This window comes from Lissotriton helveticus, chromosome 8, assembly GCF_964261635.1.
Source record: "Lissotriton helveticus chromosome 8, aLisHel1.1, whole genome shotgun sequence".
Classification (NCBI taxonomy): Eukaryota; Metazoa; Chordata; class Amphibia; order Caudata; family Salamandridae; genus Lissotriton; species Lissotriton helveticus.
Window position 1 is genome coordinate 1668487264 of NC_136069.1, and position 27207 is coordinate 1668514470.

The 27207-nt window shown below is 44.6% G+C and overlaps 1 protein-coding gene across 1 annotated transcript in view; it reads left to right on the forward strand.

The window, feature by feature from the left end:
* LOC144773615 (transient receptor potential cation channel subfamily M member 2-like) overlaps positions 1–27207 on the forward strand; it is a 531293-nt gene that overhangs the window by 144880 nt on the left and 359206 nt on the right. Inside the window, exons 9-11 of the mRNA XM_078658758.1 lie at positions 773–973; positions 4029–4131; positions 11430–11551. Coding sequence (XP_078514884.1) covers positions 773–973; positions 4029–4131; positions 11430–11551 — 426 coding nt within the window. The remainder of the gene's footprint in view (positions 1–772; positions 974–4028; positions 4132–11429; positions 11552–27207) is intronic.

Consider the following 27207-nt stretch of genomic DNA (forward strand, 5'->3'; position numbering starts at 1 on the left):
TGTGGATACATACTAGGTGGTAGACTATGTATAAACTGGTGTTGGTACACACTAGGTGGTAGACTATGAAGAAACTGGTGTGGATACATACTAGGTGGTAGACTATGTATAAACTGAAGTTGGTACACACTAGGTGGTAGACTATGAAGCAACTGGTGTGGATACATACTAGGTGGTAGACTATGTATAAACTGATGTTGGTACACACTAGGTGGTAGAATATGTATAAACTGATGTTGGTACACACTAGGTGGTAGATTAATTATAAACTGGTGTTGGTACACACTAGATGGCAGACTATGAAGAAACTGGTGTTGGTACACACTAGCTGGTAGGCTATGAAGAAACTGGTGTGGATACACACTAGATGGTAGACTATGAAGAAACTGGTGTTGGTACACACTAGTTGGTAGACTATGAAGAAACTGGTGCCGGTAGACACTAGGAGGTAGACTATGAAGAAACTGGTGTTGGTACACACTAGGTGGTAGACCACGAAGAAACTGATATGGATACACAATAGGTGGTAAACTATGAAGTAACAAGATCACTGGGAGGTTAGTCATAGCCTGGAAGAGCAGAGATTAGAGCAGCAGGGAATGGGAATGCAGCGAGGCACTTGTGTGATGAAATGGGGGAGCCCTTCCTCTGCTGTTTGGTAATGATAGGCTTCGGGTTCTAGAATAAGTGCTGAAACCATGTCTGTTGCTTGGGGCTTGTGTACACGTTGCAGTGTATAACTTCCTAATAGCCACATTTTGCTTCTTTTCAGACTATTCACAGCTCGATGATGAACAACACGCCGTGTGTGATTGTGGAGGGCTCTGGACGTGTTGCTGACGTCATAGCTCAGGTGGCTGATATGAACCCTTCAAAAATCACAATCGCTTTGATCAAGGAGAAGCTGCGCAGTCTTTTTCAGGATACCTTTGATTCCTTCAGCGAAAATAAGATAATCGAGTGGACTAAGAAGGTGAGACTCCCTCTGCACCTGGATGCACACTAGGTCCATCCCTCAAAGCAAAGTTATTCAAAGAGTGCTGCATGTTTTAGTTTCATCACTCAAAATGTAGCACAAACCAAGTTGCATGAGCACTCACTCACTCAGTGTGAAGCCTAGTACGAGAGCTGTATGCATGCTTTAGATCCGTCTAGTGAGGCCTAGTAAAGAACCAGATACACAATTTAGTTCTTTTACTCTTTGAGGCCAAGGTGATACCTGGATGCATGCTTTATTTCAGTCACTCAGTGTAAGGACTAGTGCATACTTTAGTTCTGTCACTCAGGGTGAGGCCTAGTAGAGAGCTGGATGCATGATTTAGTTCAGGCAACCTAAATCCCCCCATAGAGCACTTTTGTAGGGATGGTATACGTGACTCTATTGTCCCACAATAACATCACATCTATTGTATCACAAGCTATGCTGATTACTTGTCTTAACTCCATATATGCTCACCTGGTGATTTAATTATAGTAGTTTTTTACTTACCTTGCAGACTAGCAGTAGGCGATGTAGTAGCGCAATATTAGAGTCAAGCAATATATTGGATACAAGGTATTGACCTCTCCCTACCATCGAGTTTGCCAGAGATGTCCCAAGGTCAACAGCAGCATGTGTTATCAACAATAAATAAGGTGTACTCCCAACTCAGGGAATTTGTTTTTTGTTCTTATGGAAAGGTCTGGAAAATAAAACCTGATGGTGAATAGACAGGGAAAGTGTGGTGGAAACCAGTTCCCAGGTGTCCCTGGGGCACATCAGAGCAAGGTTTCTAAAACACAAGGTCCCCAGGGCCCCACAAATTAGATAGAGGATGGTATTAACACAGTCCATATCAATCCACACAGGAGAGTAAAGAGGTATGCACTCAAGTATGTCCTACTTTTGTCTACATTCTTATCACACAAATTACTTGAATACTGAAACTTTTGGACCAACTTGCCCTATCTCGGTTAGGAAACTGTTGCGTAGGGTCGTAAAAAAAGATTTGAGAGTTTGTCTCACCCACAACATATCGTGGCATGCTTCATCATGGTTGAACTCTCATACTGCGGTAGGACAATGCCTCTCTGGTGGACTCAACGAAAGTCCATAGACCTGGGAGTTCTTATATATTTAATTTAGGAAAATTGCACTGGTCCAGGTGAAGTCCTAAAAATAAAAAATACCTAGGGGTATTCCCAAGGAACTCCATTTATTATTGGTACTGATTAAAAAACAAAAAGTGTGGCCAATAAATGAAATATAATGATTCATCCGACTGGTCAAAATATGCAGACTACCAACATGTGTCGACCTATATTTTATGCCAAACTATGGTCAAAGGTCTTTATCAGGGAAATAGAACTCTCTAGCTATACTATTTCATCAGTCCATGCAAGAAAGGAGAAACTTTCCCAATCAGAATCTGATTGCACGTAAACCCTTGCTTTACTAAATTAAAGGCTTTGTGGTTCAGTGTGGGGAGCACCTACTCTGTAGTCACACATTGGTCAAGGGTATGGTGCCACCTATACACCTAGCTGTGGCCCAAAACACTGCTGTTTTGTCAAATATCTTTTTATGACCTAATGCAATGGTTTCCTAACTAAGATAGGACAAGTGGGGCCATAAGTTACAGTACTGAACCACTTTGTGTGAAATGATAAACAAAGTCCATTCCAGGAGATCGCATTATCATTTTTCCTTTTTAACCTATGCCTGCTCAGGGTCTAAAACCGTAAACAAAATACCTCAGAATGGACATACCAGTACAGTAACCAGCTAAGAAATACCATTAACCCGTTTACCGCGGCGGGTGCGGGCGTTCTACGCATTGGGCGGGGCTGCGTCAGCCGTTGGTTGTGCGCAGCACCCAAAAGGTAGTTGGCCGACGCGTGCATGGAACGGGTTAAGGGATCTGCAGAGATATTTAAAGCTGCCAGTTTACTATAAACCATAAACTAGACGCTTGTCTCTCACATTTCTTCATCCATCACAATTCTAAATGCTGAATCCCATAACAAGATAATCAAACTTTATAGTCCTCATGCACGAAATGAAAGCACTTCCACACAGGCTCAAAAGAAGAAGAACAAACTTCCAACCACGCCCCCTACATGATGTAGCATTCTACCATGTAGGCAAGCGCTTCAGGACCCCACATCAGAGTAGTAAGTGCTATATAAATGTTGAAATATAATACAACATCCCACCATATTGCTGTAGGGCACTTTCCAGGGTGAAACACCCTGACTGTGATCAGCTCCAGGTCTGTGGCACTCTCAGGACCTGTTCCTCATGTACCACCCTGATTCTTGCTGCCTGAAAATATTTGGTTACATTGGGGCCGATTCACAGAACTAACTTAAGACAGAATCCTAAACGTACTACTTTTGGTATTCACACAAGGCATTTAGTAGTAGTAAAGTTAGGATTTTGTCCTAAGTTTGACTTAAGACAAACTTAAGAGAAACTTAAGACAGACAAACAAAATCCTAACTTAAGTCTGTCTTAAGTCTGTCTTAAGTTTGTCTTAAGTCTGTCTTAAGTCTGTCTTAAGTCTGTTTTAACTTTTGTCTTAAGTCAAACTTAAGACAAAATCCTAACTTTACTACTACTAAATGCCTTCTGTGAATACCAAAAGTAGTAAGTTTAGGATTTTGTCTTAAGTTGATTCTTTGAATCGGGCCCTCTCTGACATGCCATGATATATTATATTTTGCTCACCAGCCACAGCATCACACTAACACTCACCTCAGCATTTAAATGATGGTTGGACACCTTGATGCTTTAGAAAGGTGGGAAGGGCCCTTCATCTGTGCCACCATCCCTTATGTAAAAATGTGGAAGCGGGGAGACCGTGAGCTCTGACATATTTTTTGTACCTCTGGTATGATGTGAGTAGGATGTTTCTTCATTAAAAAAACACTCCTTTAAAACCATCCTATAATTCCTGGTTGGTTATCTCAGTCTGTGAAGTGTGCTTATTATGGATTACCCCAACAATTAATCACTACCCTCCTGAGAATTTCACATTATTTTCCAGATCCAAGACATTGTGCGCATGAGCCAGCTGCTCACCGTCTTCAGGGAGAACAAGGATGGTGCACAGGACGTGGATGTGGCTATTCTCCAGGCCCTCCTGAAAGGTGAGCAAAGGCTTCACTGCCACACTACATATGTTCAATGACATTTAACAGAAAATACATCTCTTAGATGGTTATGGGTCTTTAAAAAGAATGCAACAGCTACATTCCTTTTTAAAGCAGAATGTAAAATGGTTTCTCTGTACAGGTTAACATCCACAGATTGCATGCCCTTGCAAATAATCTCTACCTGCTATATTCCTTAAAATCCTGCATGAAGAATTGACCTTAAATGTTTCCAATCCCTTATTTATTTTGACAGTACCACCTTCCCTTCTAATTTATGCATGCCTCAAATGTACATAGTCTACTCTAAATCTCATGCTTGTCTTTATCTCTCTTTTTAAACCATATCACTGCAACCTAACAATATCTATTCATTCCAGGAAGCCTTTGCTTCTCACATAACCCCCTCTAAAGGTCACAACTAAGTCAATATTGTTCCACAAACAAACTAGAGTAAATGCAGGTGTTGGACCTGGCCCTCGCAGCAGGGTAACCGCAGGCCTTTTGTCTTCACTCCCTTCTGGTGCTGAACCCTGTTTTGTAGACTTTTGGGACTGCCTTTTACCATTGCCAACCAGTGCGAAATTGCTTCTGCTCTCTCCTTCAAACATGGTAAGATTGGCCTACACCTAATTGGCACATTTAATGTACTTGTAAGTCCTTAGCTAATGATAATACATGTACCTAGGAGTGTAAATTATACGTTACTAGTGGGCGGCAGCACTCATTGTGCCACTCACTAAAGTAGCCTTTTAAACATGGCTCAGGCCTGGCGCTGCAGCCTGTAGTAGAGTTTTAAACTGTCATTTAGACCTGGCAAAATAGACCTATTTGCCAGACCTACATCTTCCTTGGTAATACTTATAGGTCACCTCTAGGGTAGGCCCTGGAAGGCTCGTAGGGCAGGGTACCTTGTATTAAAAAAGTAGGACTTTGATGCCTTGACTAGGGAAAGCGATAACCCTAGCACTCAATGAAGCTAAGCAAGTCCTCCTGGCCAAGTGTGGCACAGAGACTGTACCATTGCACACCAACTGGCTGTGAAAGCTATGGGACTTACTCGGCATGGAAAAACTTTCAGCAGTGAGTGGCCACAAACTCATCTAATTTCACAAGACATGGGGCCCATGCATCTGGTTCCTTTCCAGAACTTTCCTATTGTTTCTGTCCGGCACACCTACATAAACTATAACTCACAACCACGGAGACCCACCAGGATGATGAAAAGTACACATGAGCACTCTTACAATCTCCCCACCATTACTGATGTTATCTATTTAGGCTGCTAGATTTGTAAAGCTATCTCCCCCTCCCCTCTACTCTCTCTGACACCTCTGTCTTCCCCAAGTTACAACCCCCCACCCCTACTCCGGTTCGTTCATTTATCCTTGGCTTATATTAATTCTCACCAGCCGATGGCTATTGGGAAGAAACTTGTGTTTCTCTATATTTCTTTGTTTGAAATCAATAAAAGGGATTTAAACCTAAAATGTAACTTACCAAGAGTAACATGCCCAGGCAGTGAAAACTCCCAAAGTCGTTTTTCACTCCTGTAAGGCCCATCTCTCCCTCTTACTAACACTGGATTGCCTTATTGCGTTTAATAAGTGATACCTTTTAATTTGGTCCGGGAGCAGTTAGAGATATAGTGTTTGCACCTCAAATGAAGTGTAATTCAAAACCCTATTTAATGGTGAAGTCGGATTTTAAGTCACAATTCTGAAAATGCCACATTTATAATAATAGGCGAGCTTGTAAAGCGCAGTTGCACCCACTGGTGTCTCCCTGAAGCTGAGGCACAGACTCGTCAGGTGAAAGAAGGAAGGAGCAAGAGACAAAGGGAACCTATGCTCGGAAGAGCCAGCTTTTTAGTTTCACCCAGAAAAGCAATTCCAATGGTTCAGCACGGAGGAAGAGAAGGGAGTGCATTCCAGTTCCTGGAGGCCAGAGAACTGAAGGAGTGAGCTCCCAGCCTAGCTTTTTTAACTTTAGAGATCTTGATCAAATAGGTTCCGGTAGATCTGAGAGGGCGAATCGGATTGTAGGGAAAGTTAGAAAGTTTTTTTATGCATGTGTACCCCTACACCATGAATCCTTCTTTCTTTTTGTTATCAGAGACCACGTTATTGTTCTGTGTCTGCTTAGCCAATAATGGCTTATTATTACTTCATAAATTGTGTCCTAATCCTCCTCACACACCTTAATCTTTAATTATTTATCGGAATCAATGATTCATCACCATCCATTATTGTAAACTGGCATGTATATAGACCCAAACACTTGTATATGATAATGATTCTGCAACCTCTTTGCTGGGTGTCTTTACCTCAGAACTCACCACATATTCATTATGAAATGTGAGACAAATAAACAATGTTTAGTACTGTCAAACCTACACAAGGCGTGTGAGGTGGACCAGGCAACATTTTATGAAGTAACAAGAAGCCATTATTAGCTAAACACACATAGAACAATAATGTGGTGTCTGATAACAAAAAGAAAGAAGGATTCATGTGCTAATAATAATAATAATAATATCCACATTTGTAAAGCGCACAATCACCCGTTAGGGTCTCTAGGCGCTGGGGGCCGTCGGGAAGATTAAGCAAGCTATTGCCCAGAGTCACATGGTGCTGGGCTAATCTGCCACCGGAGCCGGGGATCGAACCGTGGTCCCCAGATTCCGGAGTCAGTTGCCCTGGCCGCGGCGCCACACCTCTTACACATGCATTTAATATATTAGTATTGATTCCTGCTCCTTATTACCTTAACTGGAGCACTCCGCGTCATGATAGACATGCTTTTAGAAAGTTTGCGTCTTCTTGTCCTAAACATCTGTGCTGTCTGCCAGTGTCCTGGCTCGTACGACTTTGAATGACTCTGCTGCTGTGGTCACTGGTGAAGACCCCATCACTAAGAAACAAGGCTCAGCAGAAAACTATGCACGGATCGTCCTTTTGTGTGGTTCTTTGTGTACCACATACTTGACAAGATGCAATGGGTGAAAAGTGAGACTGAGACCTTTGAAGGCAATTTGACTAGACGAAAACAGAACATTTAAAAAGATTAAATATAGGCAGAGACACATAAGATACAGTAGTCTTACAGAGATATGCCATCGAGCCCTGCAACATCAGCACTTAAGTTTGTTCCAGAGTAGACCATTTAGAGGCAGAGATATTCAGCACTCCAACTCAGCTGGGAAATTTGAGTCTGACTCAAATCAATGATTCCTTCACCCCCTATCCTATGCAGTGTCAAATATCTAAGCAAGTGACAAAGCATGATGAGTAATACATGGGTGCTAGAAATTGTAGAGAATAAACACAGATTTTGATATTAACAATTACAAGTAGAAACTGCTGCACTTCAGGGGAATAGGGCCATAGAACTGATCCCTTCTGCTCAGAAGAGATGAAGATGTTATTGAAGTTACCTAAAAGAGTGTTTATAAGCCAGTCAACTACTGAATCGGTAGAGAAATTCTGTATGCTAGCTTTTCATCAAATATTCTCTTAACTCAAACAGGGAGAATGCATTTCCAAATGTCAGTAGCCAGAAACCAGAGGGCATAGCTAAGACTTGTGGTGGGGAGATGATGCTGCTCTTGGTACTGCTGTTCGGCTTCAAAGTCTGCACGGTACACCTTCTCCAGTGGTATTCAGCACATCTCAAGAAATAGAAAATATTTACATACCTAGAAAATTGGCTTTTGAAGGATAACATCTCGGAAAAAGTGTGCAAGATTTTCACAACACAACCGCTCCTCTGAACTGACTACGTCTTTATGTCAACGTGGTCAAGATCACATCACAGCCAGCCCTACTGTTATCAAATCGAGTTTTGACTGCAGACACAAATCAAAAAAAGTATTTCCTATGGCTTAGCAAATATCAATCTATTATGGTAGATGGCTTCCCTTTTCTTCTTTGTTTCCTATGCCAGATTCCAGATGAGGCTGCTGCTACAATGGCAAGACAAGTTGCACTTGACAATGGCTGAAAAGCAGGCTCACTGCTGGTAATGTAAGCCAAAGGACATGTTGAAAGGGGGCAAAAGAACTTGTTGAAAGTGGTTCTCTTCCTCCTAGACTTCCCTACCCAGTCAGTTGGTGAATATGCTTCTTTGGTAGGCTAGGACACCCATCTGTGTTTTCTGAAGGCTCAAGGTCTCATTAGGGAAGAAAACTTACAACCACATCAGTTACTTAAAACTCAGACTAGTGCATCCTACACTCTAGACCTTCCTGCTGTCTTTGATAGAGAAAACACAATTCTGATCCAGACAAACAATACCACTACTGTTCATTACTTAAGCAGTCAAGAGGGAAATCAGACCCTGGTCTCCTGCTGAGGAGGCCCACTCAATCTTGAATCGGCTACTGTTGAAACGCCTGTCCATCAACCCTATACATTTGCCAGTAATGAACAGTACTAACTAGGCACCATGTAAAAAGCCACAAATGGGTCATCAACAACAACATCCTGCTTGACATCTTTGAAAAATGTGGTTTTCCTTAAAAAGTCTTGTTTGCCATAGCTCGAAATGCGAAATTTCAAGCCTTTGCTTCCAGATACACAGAAAAGCACTTTCCGGGCAACACTCTTTTGATGACCTGGTTAGGAAATCTATTCCAAAACCAAACTGATTCTAATGGCACCAGAACAGCTCAGACAGAGGTTGGTCTTCCTTCAGATGTACTTAAGAACAGACTTGAGGCCGCTGTGCAGACTGTCTCCCGTAAAGACTAAAGAACCAACTGTTCCAACCCAGCATGACGCTTATCTTCACAGAATGACTCCTGAGTTCATGCAACATACACACTTGAGCTGATCAACACATTGTATGTCCGTCTCAACCAAGACCATCTATAGTGTTGCCATATCCCGTCAAGTGGGAAACAGTGTTCACAATGCTGCTATTACCACGCAAGTAGGTAACAACGCAAGACGTTTCAATGACTTGCGGTAGGTGGCGTGCAACACCAGGAATGTGTTGGATTCTAAATCCAACACATTCCCTTCTGTTGCGCTAACTGGAGTAGGAATAGTCATTTATTCTATTCCTAAGTCCAGCACGGCACCTAGCGCACGTCGTAGAAATAAAGTGCGATGTAAAGCCACGCTTGGTAACAACGTGGTCATTGTAACGACCGCCGTGTAACCAACTGCGTGGTAATAGCACGCGTAGTAACGTGATATATTCCAAGCCTCAACAAAAAGTCCTTCTGACTACTCTTTCCTTGCCGTACCATTGATAAAGGATTTTCTGGAGGTTTTGAAAAAACGTTCACAGATCAGCAATCAAGCACACCACTAACATTCATGACCTGTCCTTGCTAAAGAAGTCTTCTGACCTTCTCCCCAATACAGAGACCTCGACCTCTGCATCCTCGTATTCCCGGCTCCATGACTTTGCAGAACACAACTGCAGGTCAGGGCAGGGTAGTAACTGTGATATACTCCAATGTCATCCAGTATAACATTGCCACTGCCTGTGGGTATGACTGATTTTTGCATACATACTCATGACATTTGTCACAGGAGCCTCAAGTTCCTTGGCTCGGGTTATAGTCCACTACACTTTCAGACAGTTTTCCAAATCACTTCCTTGACCTTTTTCAAAACATTTAGACTAGCCCCCTTGTAGACAATATTGCTTCTGTTCCTTGCTCCATCAATCCTTGATGGTCCAAGCTTCCTCCCGTGGATAGAAGAGACTAATGTTTGCCTATAAACAACCAGATTACTGAATATCTGCTACATTCAGTGCACTGACAGGGGTTTTGGCGCTGGAGTGCACAAAACCTAGTGCTGGTGGCCCACTGCGGTATGCACGTTTCCTGTATGCTTTTTGTATGATTGAGAAATGCATGACCATCTTCGAACCATCAGAAAGAGGCCTGGCTATTCAATAAATGTAATCGTCAGTTCTTTCACTGAGTCAAAGTGCAGTTCATTGAGGGATGACTTGTTTTGGAATGAGGATTCTGCACAGCATTTACTCACAGGATTGCAAAGGTAACCAGTGAGGTGGCTCATGCCTCACAAAATCCTCAGGAGACATTTAGTTCAAATAGTGTCTGCCAAATTTCATAGAAGTAACCAGTTGTTCATTATTATAGTTAGCACACTCAACAACTGTTAACATTCATACAAGAACTAAATCGAATCTGGTGAACCCTTGCTCTCTCTAAAAGCATTCCCCTATTCAGATAAGGCCCCTCCACTTTTTCACTCTCCAAACTGGTTCTTCACTCTGCTGGGGTTACTGCCAGAGGGAATATGTGGGAATGAATGAGAGCTGTCCTACTTAGCATCTCAAAGCCAAAAGAGGCCAGATGTTGATAACCCCATTGCCTCTTGGGTTCCAAGGACAGGGTATTGTTATCTGGAAGGCACAGTCATTCACTGCAGACATGCATGTGTATTGGCTCCTGGAGGTGAGATGATTGGCAGACTGGTTCTACTCAAGCAGCACACAGTGCATTTGTATAAAGTTACTTTTGCTCCACAGTTATCACATTTCTGATTTCTTCATTAAATGAGATTTTGAAAAATTAGTTGAGGATTGAAATAGCTTTGATTCACTTTACTACCAGTTTCCCATGTCGTATGTAAAACAATAATTTTGGTTATCCTGTTCTTGGAGAATTTAGTCTAAACCTAGACACTACAACCATATGTTGGACCTCCAGTCTCCATGAGGGCACCTATTTCAAACTGGGTGCTGCCTAATTATTTTAGGCACCCAGGCCTCTGGGTTTACGAGGCACACTTTAGGAGTGGCTTTCTAATATATAAAAATAGGTTTTCCTACCTGCTAAAGGCATATGTGGATTGTGCACATGCACACTGCAACCCACATATAACATTTAACTTCCATGTCATTGATGCATGTTCTTTGGAATTTCCTGTGACCTCGCGGAAAACCAATTGGGTGAAACAGATTCGGATAGTAACATTTTATGGCTGGAGCACCCTCAGAGTGGCACCGAATAGCAGTATCATGGAGCAATGAGTCCTAATACCAGCAAAATAGGCTCTGAAAAGGGAAAAAACACAGGAGTGACCATGCAAAAAAGACAGATTTCCTCCACATTGCTACATCCTCTCTCTATGCTTGGCCAGCATTTCATGGTACCTATTTATAGTTAATTTATCAGTATGTGTTTTCTGTTTTTTTGGTAGGCAAGATGTATGTAATGAATATGTGCAAATTTTGTATGCAAATGTCAGTACCTAAAATAGAATGTCACTTACATGTCATCTTCTCCACCACCTCTTTCTTTGCAGCATCACAAAGCTTGGATCATGAGGGCAACGAGAACTGGGACTACCAGCTCAAGCTGGCCGTGAGCTGGAACCGCCTTGATATAGCAAAGAGTGACATCTTCAACAGTGAGCGTAACTGGAAGGTTAGAGGAGCTCAGTAGTTTTAAATTGTCCCTACACCCCTCTCAGAGTCACTTCTTTGTATGCAACCTGGTGCTGAAATGATTACATAATGGAACCACTAACCCATGAGCTTGCAACTGTGTCATTGAGCAGTATCTTCTGCTAATGTCTCTAACATTGTGTTTGCTTATTGGTAGCTGTCATGTGTATGATATTGTGTAGTATCTGCTGCTTGTTCTTTGTTTGATCAAAGATGGCTAATCTTGATGAATGTGTCATTAGTGAGTGTGTTTGGCCATTGATCTCAGGTATGGTTATGATCTTGTACATTATCTGCTGCCGCGGTCTGTTATCTTCGAGTTGGGTCATTGGTTATGGCACGTGGTGCCTGTTGTGTGTCTATTGCATCTCTGCCTTTGGTTACTGGTGGCTAGACATTGCTCAATAGCTGTTGCTGGATTCTCTTATTTTGTTTTTGAGTCAATGATGACGAGTCTTGGTTGTGGTTATCCGCTTCAGGTGTTGCATATCTATGTTGTCTGGTTCTCATTTTATTTATTTATTTGAACGTTTTATATAGCTCGAACCAGACCGTTATGGGTATCAGAGCGCTTTACAAGGTAAGTGTTTTAGTTACAAAAATACAGAGTAAATAACATATGGTTCAATGCTGATCAATGAAAGTATAAACATCCTATCATTAATACATGGGAATAAGGTACATAACACAATGTTCAGTGTATATCAAGCAGAATATAGATACAATATCCAGGAAACATGGCTCAACAGTATACATTTTAAGATTCCATGTGGAAGATACATTGGGTAGCATAATAATAGTGAATTTAGCCATGAGAAGCGATTTCACCTCTTTTTTGAAAGATGCGGTAGAGGGATTAAGTCTAGTTTCTGGGGGTATAGCATTCCATATCATGGGTGTCATCCCTGAAAAGGTTCGGTTATATGTTTTCTTCTTGTTGAATCTTTGCGGTTTCAGCAGAAGGTTTTTAGCACTTCTTGAGGATCTGACCCCACATGTGGGCATCAGTTTCTGTGCCAGATAGCAGGGTGCGTTGTGAAGAATAGCTTTATGTGTCATACATGCTATTTTCAGATGAATTCTGGCTTCAAAATGTAGCCAATTAAAGGATTTTAGATCAGGGGATATGTGGACGCTTCTTTTGGAGCCAGTGATAAGTCTTGCTGCTGCGTTGATTGAGGCTCTTAGAGGGGCAGTTGCAGCTCTAGGCAAGCCGCAGAGAGAGACACTCCTGTAGTCAATTCTTGGGATGACTAGAGCTTGTACTTCGAGTTTGAAGTCCTTTTCCGGCAGGAAAGGTTTCAGTTTTCTCGAAGTATGTATCTGAAAGTTTGCTCCTTTTGTTGCATTGCTGATGTGTTTTTGCATATTAAGGTTTCTGTCCAGTGTAATTCCCAGCGATTTCGCTGAGTCAATGAGGAGAGGTTGGCAGTTGAGTGCAGTAAGGTGTTAAAGTCCACATTTGTAAAGCGCACAATCACCCGTAAGGGTCTCTAGGCGCTGGGGGCCGTCGGGAAGATTAAGCGAGCTATTGCCCAGAGTCACATGGTGCTGGGCTAACCTGCCGCCGGAGCCGGGGATCGAACCGTGGTCCCCAGATTCCAGCGTCAGTCGCCCTGGCCGCGGCGCCACACTGATTCAGTCTTGCATTATGGGTACTTGGGCGGGAGGAGCAATTAGGAGGAATTCGGTTTTGAGGGCATTCCATTTTAGATTGTTTTCTGCCAGCCAGGTCTGAGTTTTTCCTAGAGTTGTGTTGAGCTCTTTGATGTCTTCAAGGGTATGGATCTTAAGGTATGATTGTGTGTCATCGCTTGGTATCCTTTCTCTTTTTGAGGGATCACTAATGGGTAAGATGGCTTCTTCCTTTTTTCCAGTATCTACAATTGGTATCTCCTCCATTTCAGTTGGGTCATTAATATGCAATCATCTATTTTATATTAATTGCCTATGTCTTGGCCTATTTTATTGTGCTAAACCCATGTTAATCTCTACTATTTCCTCCTCTTTATTCTTCAAGATTCAAAAACAACTCTTGCACAACCTCTTTCAGGTAGCAAATGTAAATCCTTCTTTCTGGTGTTGCCTGATCCTCTAGCGCCCTGAAACCACCTACCCACAATCAGCCACATAAGAATCAAAGATGAATTCACTTATATCTTCACTTCCCCAACACCTCATTATCAGCCTACAGGTGCTTTACTAGACTTTGGAGCTAGCTTTGCTGCCTTTATCTCACCATTAGTCATGGGTGTTTCTGTATTTTCCCCTTTGGGTGAATTTTGGATTTAGATGGAAGTGCCTTCTTCTTCGGCTTCATAGAATGTACTGTATTCTTCGTCTTAAGCTTTTAATCATGTAGCCGACTCATTCTGCTAGCCGTGTATTAAACCCACTATTTGCTTCTAATAATTTTGTATCAATCTTCTACACCTTCCAACATGGAACAACATCCCTGTACCCACAACGATAACCAAAGCGCTGCTGTAATTTAGGAAAGAGTTGAAGTCTCGCTTCTTCAAAGAACGGTACCCACCAATGCTTGAACCGTCCACACCCCAGCTACTCCTTCTATCAATCATTGTCTTTATGATTGCCTTTGACCCTGCACAGCACTCTGCTGCCTTTTGGCTAGGTTCACACTATAGAAATACCACATGCATATGTAGTCTGATCACTCACCCTTAATTTTTCTTTGAATTATGATTCTATGTGCGCTAACTCAGCTGCCCTAAGTGGAGATTTTCTCTTGGTGGAAAACAAAGGATGTAGGCTTTGTTTTATTCCAATCTTTGAAACTGTAAATCAGATCAGAATTAAATTGTATTTAGGTTAAACATTCATTAAAGCTGGCATCATCATTGTTATTGTAAGTAAACCAAAATCACACAGAAGTGTTAAAAAAATTGACAAAGACATGTTGAAGATTAAAAATCTCAGAACAACAATATTTTGTTACAATATGTACAATATACATGTGCATACAAACACAACACCTCTACATCTTAAATAACTTTGAACAAGTCTGCCTGGGAGAAGGTGAGAATCTGGCAACTGAGAAGGAACAGCAAGACGCATTAGTCAAAACACAAATAAACTATAACTCGCGCCCCAGCAATGTACAATATTTTCATCAGTTTCAGATGTCGTATTAATGTTATCAATAATGTGATAAAAAATGTCATGAGTGTTATGACATATGATTGAAATGAGGGCATGAGTTATAGTTGAATGAAATAACTATAACTGGTTAATTTCAGTGTCTTTTTAATGGGTCTTAAAATCCTCCACTACAAATGTATCCAGGATATCTATTATACACCCGAGCGGCTGTATTGATGGGATTGCCTGCAGATTCTAGATGAGTTTAATGCCAGGCTTACTAAGCTGATACCCCTCATATTTTTTAAGAAATATCCTCCAATCCAAGTATATTGGCAACAGGTTTTCCACAAGCTACCCATACACTTAGATATTAAAATTCCTCCTAGTCCTAAATTGATTATCTTAGGTTTTTATGAATTAGTACTATGGAGAATACCGGGTAATATATTTGTGCAATAATATTGGCCTGATTACAAATTTCAAAGCTATGAGATAATAGTGGTTTCGATTTATTGTTTAATGTGCTATGGAATGAGTAATTCTACGAAATGCGAGGGATCTACATCATTTGAAAACCATTTGGTAACCATTAATTTATTTTACATTCACACTGTGATGATTACATCCTTATACCAACTACTTGGATTTCTAAAGAACTCTTATGATTAATGAACTATTGAACTGTGTTAATTTAGCTACAATATTTTGCCAGCATCATGTCAAATTCTAAATATTTTGTTATTCAATATGATTTATTATATAATATTAGATCATCTTTCAATAAAAAAGAGAATATCTGCAAACCAGTCCACATAGAAACTGCAGATGTCTTTTTTATATTTGTGGATTTTTATATATTTGGACTAGGTTCAGTGGGTATGGAGCTTCTTGCAGGGTCTCTGCAGAGTGACAGTACATCTTAGATACTCAATTTCATACAAGGATGCAGGAGCCAAAGATGGTGATGCGGGGCAAAGGAGAACAGTGTGTTTGTCCCGACATGAGAAGAAACCAACCGCCCCTCTGTGTACTCCATGTAGGAGTAGTTGCAGTAGAACCGTTGGAGTTGTGTATTGCATTTCTAGAAGTCTGACCTATGTCGGTGTGGGATTGTCTTTTTAGGGTCTTGCTTATCTACACTTAAATGGATGTATTGATTTAGTTACTCATATAGTTTCATTTGATTAAAGCATTGGTTTATTGAATGCTATTTTGAGTGCATAAACTAAAAGTGGCACTGAGATATGATGATGTATAACAAAGAAGAAGGTGTATCACTAATACGAGTTACTTCATCATGGGTAACAGCATATCCTGAGATATCAGGTGTCTAGGAGCATTGGAATGGGGGGGCTGTGAAGTAGGACAAGGGAGGAAAAGGAGAAGGAACAGAAAGGAAAGTGGTGTATATGTGAAGAAAGCTGTCCTTCTATCAATCCCTAGCATTCAGAATACCTGCTGAAGGGAGGTCCACATCAGTGATTCTGAATCCTTTGCTAGGAAAGTGCCAAATCCAATCCAATTCCAACACCAACACCAAAGAATAAAGGAAATGGCAAGCTCTCAAGTACAGAGCCCCAGACAGAAACAACAACTGAATATGCAATGACCCACTCATCATGCATCAAACTCTTAGTGCGAGACCCGAAGCAAGATACGCATCCCATGTACCCAGAGCCATAACAATGGAGTGGAGAGAAGGTGGGGTTCCCAAAATATCAAGATGTTATGGCAAAACACTTTGTCCAAGCATGGACCCCAGATTTGACTGAACAAGAGCATCTGCTCATGCTGCGAAAGTATGGCACTCCAATGTGAGACTGGACAGAAAACTAGGGACAGCCATTCACCAGCTGTCATGAACTGACTAGCCCTCCAATGTCTGAGAATGAACTGTGAGCTGATGACCAGGCATTGAACATTTTCCCAGAATGTGGAGGGAGAAGTCACCTTGGACAAAAAATTCCCACAATAAATGACCACTCGACTAGAGGGCCTTTAAAAGTCACATGCTAAGCAAAGTGTAGGGTCTGGGGCCCTTGGTACAGTACCCTGTGCCATCTCGCTTTTGTTTTTCTCAATTTCAGGCATGCCTGGTAGATGTTACTGCACAGGATAGTCATGTCCTCAGTCCCTACTTGAGAGATGTTCCACAATGATATTTTAAGTTGTACCACGGCAAAGTATTGACTCTGCTGGGGAAGGGGATCCCATCAGGTGTACCTTCTCTTAACGATTTGGTGGCAGCTAAACATAGTCCAGGGATACAGGCGTTTTCCCTACAACCTCTCAGAGGAATTGACCTTCCTCTTAAAAAACATTCTGACTGCCCTTACTGGGTCCTTTTAGCCCCTTATGAAGATCACTCTAATGTTCTCCCTTTTCTGAGTACATGAAAAGTTGGGCTCTTTTTTTGTACTCAAGATGTTGATTTGGCATTGAGAACCTATGTACACTTCCTTTTAGATCTCCTGCATGATCGTTTTTATTCCATCTGCCTGATATTCTCAATTCCCTCCTCCCCCTGTCTGATTGTAAGTGTCTAGGCAACACAGTAAATTGAAGGTTGCTTCTTTGTATTAATTGACACAGTAGCTCTACCTGCGCCCACCCCATAAGCCATCCGCAGGATGTATGACGTTACAATGCATACTTTTACAACGCCTACCTTTACATCGCAAGTTTTACAACGTATACCATTACAACGCATAGTGCTTTTTGGCGCTGGATAGTGAGTTGTTTAATTTACTATTCCAACTCCAGTCTCCGTGGATAGTAGGGAAGGTGTTGGATAGTGCATTAAACCTATTCCCTATCCTAGAGCGCCCCCCAGCGCTATGCGTTGTAATGGTTTGTGTTGTAAAAGTTGCGTCGTAATGGTAGTGGGTTTTTAAAGGTTTTGTTGTAAAGGATGTTTCCCCATCCGCAATCTTTCTAGCCCCTCAACCCCTCTCTTTCCTGTTCCCTCCCCCAAGACTTCCGTTGCCACCCGGGACCTAGCGACCTGTATGTGTAGGCTCGACATGACACCGCGTGTATGCCATTGCAGCTCAGAAGCAGTGATGAGATGGTTGTGTTCAATACGCCTCTTTGAGCAAGCTCTGTCAGATCAGCCTGTACTTTAAACGATGATGGACTATGCAAACACAAGTCAAGGACTTTTTCACACCTGAAACAAATAAGATGTGCCCAGGGCTTGTCCTATAGCCTGTATCAAGCTCAGAGAGAAGAGGTGCAGCACCAGCTTGGGATTGGTTGTTGACTCTCCGGACTATGTCCACTGTCACTAAAAAGCATTATAGGATGTCTCCCATCGCATGGAATCTCAGGTACTCGAGGTTGTATGTGATGATCAGTTTGTCTTTAACATTGCAGAAGCTCAATGCACTAGGATAAAGGCAAGCATTAAACCAGTGGCAACAGTCAATGGTACTCCTTTGGGCCCAGGGATAGAATGCAGGACTGCAATAGAAGCCTTTTTTGATGTGACCTGTGGAGAAGGAGGTAGACTGGAGCAATGCAGAAAACTGTCCAGAAACCACAAAGTACTTGAAAGATGTGAGTGTTTGCTGCCTGTGAGAGTGCGGAGAGAGCTTCCTTCCGCTTAGGCCAAGCAAATCAACGTCACCTCCTCAAAGAGTGCTTTTCTTCAGTTCTCTCTATATCTGCCTTTTGAGAGTGTTTCCTCCTCCCTTCTCTCATATCTGAGTGGAGACTGTCACCAAACTCACAGAACCACTGGTGAGCAGGGGTGAGGCTTCTGGGGGTTCATTGGAGTGATACATCCCCCTAACCAATGTATTGTGTTATGAATAGTTGGGTAGAGCTGCTTTCAGTCAGGTGTGATGAGGTGTCTGTTGGATTTCACCAGAAATGCACACACACAGACTAAAAACGCACACAATCTCCAGATCTCTGTTTGGAAAGAAAATGAAAACATTCTTGGTTATTTCACAAAATAATGTTTTTCTCTCACTTAGTACCCCAACGAATTTGGGTTTCTCTCTCTTTCCACTGTCCATTGACCCCTCTCATGCCCTCTGCTTGTCGTATTATGTGCTTTAACATGATGGGGTATATTTACTAAGATTTTGTGCCGTGTTTGCGTCACAAACATTGACTTGAAAGTAATGTAAACAAGCATTTGCAATGCAATGCAATTGGTCTCGCATTTATGCAAGTTTAAGCTATTGGCATTGTAAATGACAATGTGTTTTATTTATGTTTCAAAAACCAAAACATAAATAAAAGGCATTGTCATTTACAATGCTAATAGCTCAAACTAGGGTAAATGCGAGACCTTTTGCATTACAAATGCTTGTTTCCATTTCAAATTATGCCAGCAGAATAAATAATAAACCAATACATTTCTTTCAGGAAGGAAACGGTGCAGGACCAGGGACACCTAGTAACAGCCTGTGGTACTGCGCCTGATGTTCTGGTCAGTGGGATTGGTGTGCACGCATACAACAGCTGTGGTTCTGCAGCGCCAAGCATTTTCTGCTATATATAAAGCTCTTTATTAAAAGGCGGTCAGTCGTCATGCGTGTACCTGCTACTGCACTATGAGCACTTATGAAACGCACGTAATTATAGAGTCGCTGTGCTACTGTGTGCGTGCCCGGTCCGTGACGCAGTTTACACCAGTGCTTCTGTTTGTGGCCGGTGAGGGGGCCTTTCGTTCAATTATGCAGTGTGTGTTAGATTACAGTGATATACAGCCTGATTCATGAACGGGCCGTTTTGCGAGCCCCTAATAGCGATTCATAGCGAATCGCTATTCAGGACTCGCAAAACGGTATTCATGTAGGAATTGCTAAATAAATAGCGATTCCTACATGTTCTTTATTTGCGAGTAGCAATTTGCTACTCGCAAAAACTCCCCATTCATTCCTATGGGCCAAGAGGCCCATAGGAATGAATGGGGAGTATCCCTTATTTGCGAGTAGCAATTACCTACTCGCAAATAAGATAGCGATTTTAAGGGTGCCAGGGGTGTCCAAAGGACACCCTGTAGCACCCCTGAAATGCTAATTGAAACAGGTGTTGCGCACACACATGTCCAAGGGACATGTGTGTGTGCAACATGCAACTTAGAAAAATGCTTTTAAAAGCATTTTTCTAAGTTTTTGCTATTTACCGAGAGGTCTGACCTCTCGGTAAATAGCGGCCCAAAATTGCTAATTCGCAATTTTTAAATGTGTCATGAATAGCATTTAAGGAATCTCTAATAGAGATTCCTTAAATGCTAATCCTCGCATATTTGCTAATTCTTTATTAGCGATTTTTGCATTTGGGATGATGAATCCCAAATGCAAAAATTGCACTCGCAAAGGGCCAGATTCTGAGAATCTGGCCCTTTTGCGAGCGCATTTACCTTCATGAATCAGGCTGTAAGTTTGCAGATTACTTTGCGTCTACACCCCTGCTGATGGTGTCTGCTCTCACACAACGCATCAGCCTGACTCAGAAACAACTGGCAGGCAGCATGGCGAGAACGTGCCGGAGTCTGAGCCGCTCCCATCGGTGCAACAGATGCATGACAACCCTGAGATATACCTCGAAAACACAGGTCACAGCGGTCGCAAAGTATGCCAGCAGTATGCAAAGGAATTTCTTTGACGAAGGAAAGGGTGCAGGACCAGGGACACCTAGGGACAGCCTGTGTTACTGCACCCTTTTCTTTGTGAAAATAATTTCTTTGTTTATGCTAATACTGGCATTCTTTGAAATGAAATAAAAATTTGCATTTGCAATGTCAATAGCTGGCATTTTGACTAATAGGAGAGGTATTGCACTGCAAATGCTGTGAGCAGCCTCCTGTGTGGCTTTAGCAGTGAATGTGTCATTGCGGCAGGAAGCAAATAACAAACCTTCAATTTCAAGAAGCAGAAGTTATTTGTTTGAGGTGACAGACAGAACATACTATTGGGACTAGAACCCGCTCCTCTCATTGGAGTTTAAGAAATGCTAAAATGCGACGCTAGTTTGATACAATAAAGAAATCAACCTATGTTATTCAGAGTCGCTTTACATATTTAGAATGCATTTTAATGAACTGATGCAGCGGAGATGTAGAAAAAGGAAAAGTTGGCAGTGCACAATGAATCCGCTTGTGTTAGATGATGAAATAGAGCGAAAAACAGAGAGGCATGTTGTGGCAGACGCAGAAAATAAGTTTGCAAATGAAATCGTCGCTGCCCCAATTTCTAATACACTGTGAGCTTATTTAGAAGAAATCAAAATGAGCAGCGGGTGGGACATCCCCTGTGGAGATTGTGTCATCTATAGACCCACTTGCTTAATTAGATGGCACTGCCACTTTGCCCATTGTCTTCCAGTGAAGTTGGCATGCAATGCTAAATAAACAAGCTAAAACATGCACACCTCGCGCGGCGGGGGGGAGAGGAGGGCGCGATTCACTTGCGGGAGCAATAATTGCTGCCAAATGGCGGTGCGTGCTCTCGCAAGGGAATCTCCTGACGTGCACGCGTTGCCATTGAAGGCAATGGAACGCGTGCACGTGCTTGTCTGAAAAGGTATTTTTGCCTTTGCAGCGCATGCACATTGCGAAGGCGAGACCTAAAAAGCGTATAACGCTGCTTTGCATTACTTAACTCCAAGTGGGCGTTCCATGGGTGGTGCATAGGCGTTCCTATGCAATCACTCATGGTTTTTGATGTAAAACTCTATTTACTAAAAAAAATAGACAGGGATTTGCGTAAAAAAATAACGCCCATTTCACATGAGCATTATGAAGAAGAAATGCTTTTATTTCTTCTTTCATTTCCATTGTTACATGTGCTGCACTGTACAAAGCGGGAAACATTTTAAAGTTAGTCTAAGCATAGTATTTTGTACTGGAAGTGTACCCTTTCAGTACAAAACCTATGCTAGTCTCACTGACACACCCTTGCATTATGGTATAAAGGTGTGTGCATGGTGCACAGCGGTACAAAAGGGGGTGGTGATGGATGGAGCATCTGAACCAATCAAACACTCACACCCAGTCAAAAGATCTGGGTTTAATCCATCACCTTTCTTTAGCCCACTCTGCCACCCCAGTTCAGACATGGCTATATGCACATCAGTCTGACCCTGTGCCTCATGGGAACAGTCCAGCCAGAACTGCCAAGCCATGCCATGAACTGGGGTGGCTGAGTGAACTAAAGAATGGTGATGGATTAAACCCAGATCAGTTGACTGGGGGTGAGTGTTTGATTTGTTCAAGCGCTCCGTCCATCATCCTCTTTTGTATCGCTTTGTTCGCCCTAAGTGTGGCAGGGTATGCTCAGACGTGAGTCCCTTGTTCACTTGGCCACTGGATTCAAGATAGCCTGGCTGATGAGGATTATGAATCCGAAACCGGTCCCAGGATGCTTGTTTCCGGTCCAGGGAAGACATGGCTTGGCAGTTCGGGCTGGACTGTTCCCATGAGGCACAGGGTCAGACTGATTTGCATATAGCCATGTCTGAACTGAGGTGGCTCAGTGAACTAACAGCCTGATTCATGAAGCGAAATAGCGCCCGCAATGGCTGCGAAAATGCAATTGCGGGTGCAAAACACGGAATCGGCATTCAAGTACAAAATAGCGAATTCGCAAACACAGAATAGCGATTAAAATTGCGATTACGCTATAATAGTCGCAGAGTCCCGGTAGTCGCGCATTAGCGATACGGAAATAGCGACCAACCACGGAATCTGCGAAATGAATAGCGAAACGCAATATATTCTCAATCGGCATTCATGAAAAATATACAATAGCGGAAAACCCCAAAATCGCAATTTAGCGCGGCGCAAATTAAGGACAACTCAAAGCAGGTGGTAACCATAAAAGCCATGATTAACAAAAATTTGAAAAACAGTTGGCCAATCACCAACAGGTCCAGGCCTGACCAATCACACATAAGGACATTCAGCAGCAGCATTAGGCGTTCCACAATGCCAGGAATGTACATGGTGGTGAGGCGGCGAAGGCTACAGCGAGCAGCACGGAGGAGACGCATGAGGCAGGAAAGGATTTACCGGCAGCGGGTCACCTTGCTGGGCCAAACCAGAGAACAGATATATGCTAAATACAGGCTGAATGGGGAAATGATCATCTGGCTGATACATGAACTTGACCCCCTCATGCAGCACCCAACAAGGCGGAACAATTCGGTGCCTACACATGTGCAGGTATTGTGCAGCCTGCACCTCCTGGCCTCCGGCAGTTTCCAGGGCATAGTAGCGGCTGCTGGGGGGGATATCCCAGCCCACCATGTCACGCTGCCTCCACACTTTCGTTGACGCCATGCTCACCCAGCTCCACCGCCACATCACATTTCCCACGAGCCAACAGGAATTGGACCTGACTAAACTTCAATTTTACAATGTAGCCCATTTTCCCCATGTCCTCGGCTGCATAGACTGTACCCACGTCGCCATCTGCCCACCAGCTGCCACGGAGTATATGTACCGCAACAGGAAGTCCTACCACTCCCTCAACATACAGATGGTCTGCAATGCCAAGACCATCATCACTGACATTGTCGCCCAGTACCCTGGGAGTACCCATGACTCCTTTATCTTCAGGCACAGCGGACTCCACACACGACTGCTCAGGGGAGAGTTTGGGGAAGGACACCTACTTGGTAAGTACACTTTGTCGACAATGTCACATTGCAATGAAGGCACAGCGCTGCACAGGCAATCAACATCTGCTCCTCTCATTCAGGTGACAGTGGCTATGCCCTACGGGAATACCTCCTGACCCCTTACCTCAACCCTGCCACACCTCAGCAACGGCACTACAATGTTGCGCACATCCAGACAAGGAACTGTATAGAAAGGACATTTGGCCTGCTCAAGAGCAGGTTCCGTATACTGCACAAGACAGGTGGGGCCATGTATTACAGTCCTGCTGCCTGCTGCCGCATTGTGGCTGTCTGTGCAATGCTTCATAACATTGCAACCAAGCGCCGGATACCTGTTGAGATCTCAGGCAGTGAATCAGAAGGGGACGACCGGCCACCAGCACATGCGCACCATGCACGCGGGGAGAACCCAGCTGAAGGCCACAGACGTCGCAACCACATCACAGCGAACAATTTCTAGCCCACCCTCTACCCCCACCCCACATATCACAATTGCATGCAAAATGTAATGATCACACAAGGCTAATGTGTGCAGCAAAATAAATATATTTGTTTCATTCACAAGAAAAAGGTAATCTGTACAACTATTTACAACCAACAGTATTCCTCCATACTGCAGTGTGCAAGTACATGGCAGGCTTATAGTCAGCCTGTGCCTGTGTTTTTCGGGCAGAGCCAAGTGCGCCTCCTGCGCGTTATGCCCAGCCGCCTCTGAGGCTCATCCTCCTCCGGGGCACCTGTACCAGGCGTTGCCCTGGTGCTGCGCCTAAGTGGCGGGACTAGTGTTGCAGATTGGCTGCTGACGCTTGAAGCCCCCTCACTGCCATCGTCACCCCCTACAGTGGCAGGTACAGCTGGAGGGTGTAGTGCCGTCACCGCGGTGGTTAGGTGCTCCAGGACCCTGGTGATGTCCTCACAGCACTGAACTAGTTGGTGCTGCTGTGTGAGGGACCGGCGTGACAACTGGGAGGTGGCATTTGCAGCCACATAATTTGACCGGCTGTAGGAGGCCAGCCGGCTCATGAGCTGGTGGTGGCGCCGGCTTGCTGCCCTGCGCTGCTTGCTCATCGCAGCAGTGTTTGCCTCCATGGCTGCAGTCATGCGGCCCATGGCCGCCGTCATGCGGTCCATGCGGTCTCCCACTCCCGCCACATTGCGCCCAATTTTGTGCAGCTGGAGCTGTATGGCACCTTGCTGCTGTGACTGGCGCTGATGGATCCTGAGCATGCGCCTCTCTACGCTCATACAGGCATGGAGATGTCCATTGCCCCTCCTGCTGATTGGAGCTGTGGTGTGACCGTGAGAGCTCCCACGCCTGCTCTGCTGGCCTGTCACAGTGGCTGGCCGCTGTGTTGCCGCTGTCGCAGGCCCAGATGACGTAGCACCAGCTGCAGGTGGTGTCACAGCAGGCGTTGCTGGTGTGGCAGGGACTGGAGGCACATTAGTGGGGTGCCTGGCTCTGGCTGCGGGTGGGATGGCAGGAGCAGAGGCCACAACGGTGGGGGGCCTGGCCTTGGCTGCGGGTGGGATGGCAGGAGCAGAGGCCACAACGGTGGGGGGCCTGGCCTTGGCTGCGGGTGGGATGGCAGGAGCAGAGGCCACAACGGTGGGGGGCCTGGCCTTGGCTGCGGGTGGGATGGCAGGAGCAGAGGCCACAACGGTGGGGGGCCTGGCCTTGGCTGCGGGTGGGATGGCAGGAGCAGAGGCCACAACGGTGGGGGGCCTGGCCTTGGCTGCGGGTGGGATGGCAGATGCAGGGGCCACAACGGTGGGGGGCCTGGCTGCTGGTGTTGCAGCGGCAGGGGCTGGTGCCTGGGTTTCCGGTTGTGAATCCTCCTCCTGGGCCTCCTCATCTATCTGCAGCCTCTCGCTGTCACTGCTTTCTGCGCCACCTGTGAGGGTAAGTGGATACTCATTAGTTGCATGTGACTGCCAGACGTGCTGATGTTACATGCATGCTGGGTGACATTCCCTGGATGGCTGTGGATTTGCGTACTTTGGGACCTGTCTGGCTGCATTGTGGTACTACTACATTGTGGACATACTACATCTCCCACAATGCTTCAGGGCATACCCTGATGCGCAACAAAGGCATGACTAAGGGCCAATAAGTGAGCCTATTTGGTCAGGGACGGTCATAGGGGACAGGGTCGCAGTCGCATGCCACTTACCTTGGGTGTCTTGGGTGGGGCGGGAGGAGTCCAGAGGGGTGACGCCAACGCACGCCTCCCTCTCAAGGGTGTTCTCGACCTGGTCCTCCAAGGGTGTGTTGGGTGGGACTGTCGGTCCGCCACCTCCAGTGCCCGATGCCTCTCCAAGGCGCTCCGCCACCCTCTCCTTGGCACGACCTCGGAGGTCGTACCATCGCTTCTTAAGCTCCTCCAATGACCTATCGGCCACACCCACCGAGTTCACGCTGGAGGCTATTCCCAGCCAGATCCTCCGTTTGTCTTGCTCTGGGACCTTCCTGGAGTTGATCCCGAAGAGCCTGTCATGGTTGGCCACCACCCCTTCAATGAGGTTCTCGAGCTCCTGCTCTGAGAACTTCAGCTTTCTCTTTCGTCCTGCGCTGTTGCTGGGGCCAGGGACAGGTTCCTCAGACATGGCAGCAGTTAGGTCGCTATTACAGTCGTTTGTGAAGTCGCTATCGCTGGTTTAGCGTCTGCTTTCCGACTTGCTCCCTCGAAGGTTTGCCTCACTGTGGTGTTTGGGGGTGGGAACTGCCTGCTTCCTGGTTGTGATGTCATCACTGTGCTCGGAAAGCGACTTCCCATTTTCCCGATCGCGCGAGAATGCGAGTCGCATTCCCGATCGCACGGGATTGCGAGTCGCAATCCCCAACGCACGAGATTGCGAGTCGCAATCCCGACGCAGGTAGCCGGGAATAGCGATTTTTCTGCGTTTTTAGTTAGTCGCTAACGGATTTAGCGCCCGCGTGCGAGTCGCTATTTTTTCCCCGAAAAGTACATGAATGCCGTTTTGCGTTTCCTCAATAGCGAGTCGCTATAATTCGCTATTAGGGACACGCAAAACGGCCCGTACATGAATCAGGCTGTAAGAATGGTGATGAATTAAACCCAGATCAGTTGACTGGGGGTGAGTGTTTGATTTGTTCAAGCGCTCCGTCCATCATCCTCTTTTGTATCGCATAGTGCACAGCAGCACATTTGTGCACCAGCACTAGGTAGAGGGGGAGGAGAGTGCCATATTTCTGTAAATATAGTACTTCCCTGCTCTCTCCTTCTCGTGCAGCACAACACACAATTGTTGGCTGCTGTGCTGCATGATAATTCAGTATATAGAACCCTGTGTGCCAGCGTGATTGTTGGGAAATCTGTAGCACCTCCCCTCCCACCAAACTCACTGACCAAGCTAAGCCCCTGCTGGTGAGCAGCTTCCTTTATTGCATTTGGTGAGGTGCTCTTCCTTCCAGGTGAGCCTGAAGGAACCCCGGAGGCCATACCACCTTTCTGCATCTCCTTCTGAATAGGAACTGGTGTTTCCAGCAGCCCGCTGGTGGGTTGAGCACCTCCTGAGGCCAGAATGGCTTCCATTGACTCCAGTGCATGAACTGTTCACCATTTGTGACTCATAAAAAAAGTCAGGCTCTTATGTGAGCTTCAGGAATGTGCGATTCCACAGCACGCAACAGATAAGATGTCTCCTGGAGGACTCACTTCATTAACCCCTTCCATGCTCATGACGGAACGGTTCCGTCATGAGCGTCGGTTGAGCTGTGCTCATGACGGAACCGTTCTGTCATGGTTCCATAAGCTCAATGGAACGTTCAGCACAGCGCGAAAATTCGCGCCGCGCTGAAGCGGTTAAAATGGCACCTGTGATGAGACCTTGGGCCAGCCTGTGCCTGGAAGATGTTTAGTTTTTTGACTGAAT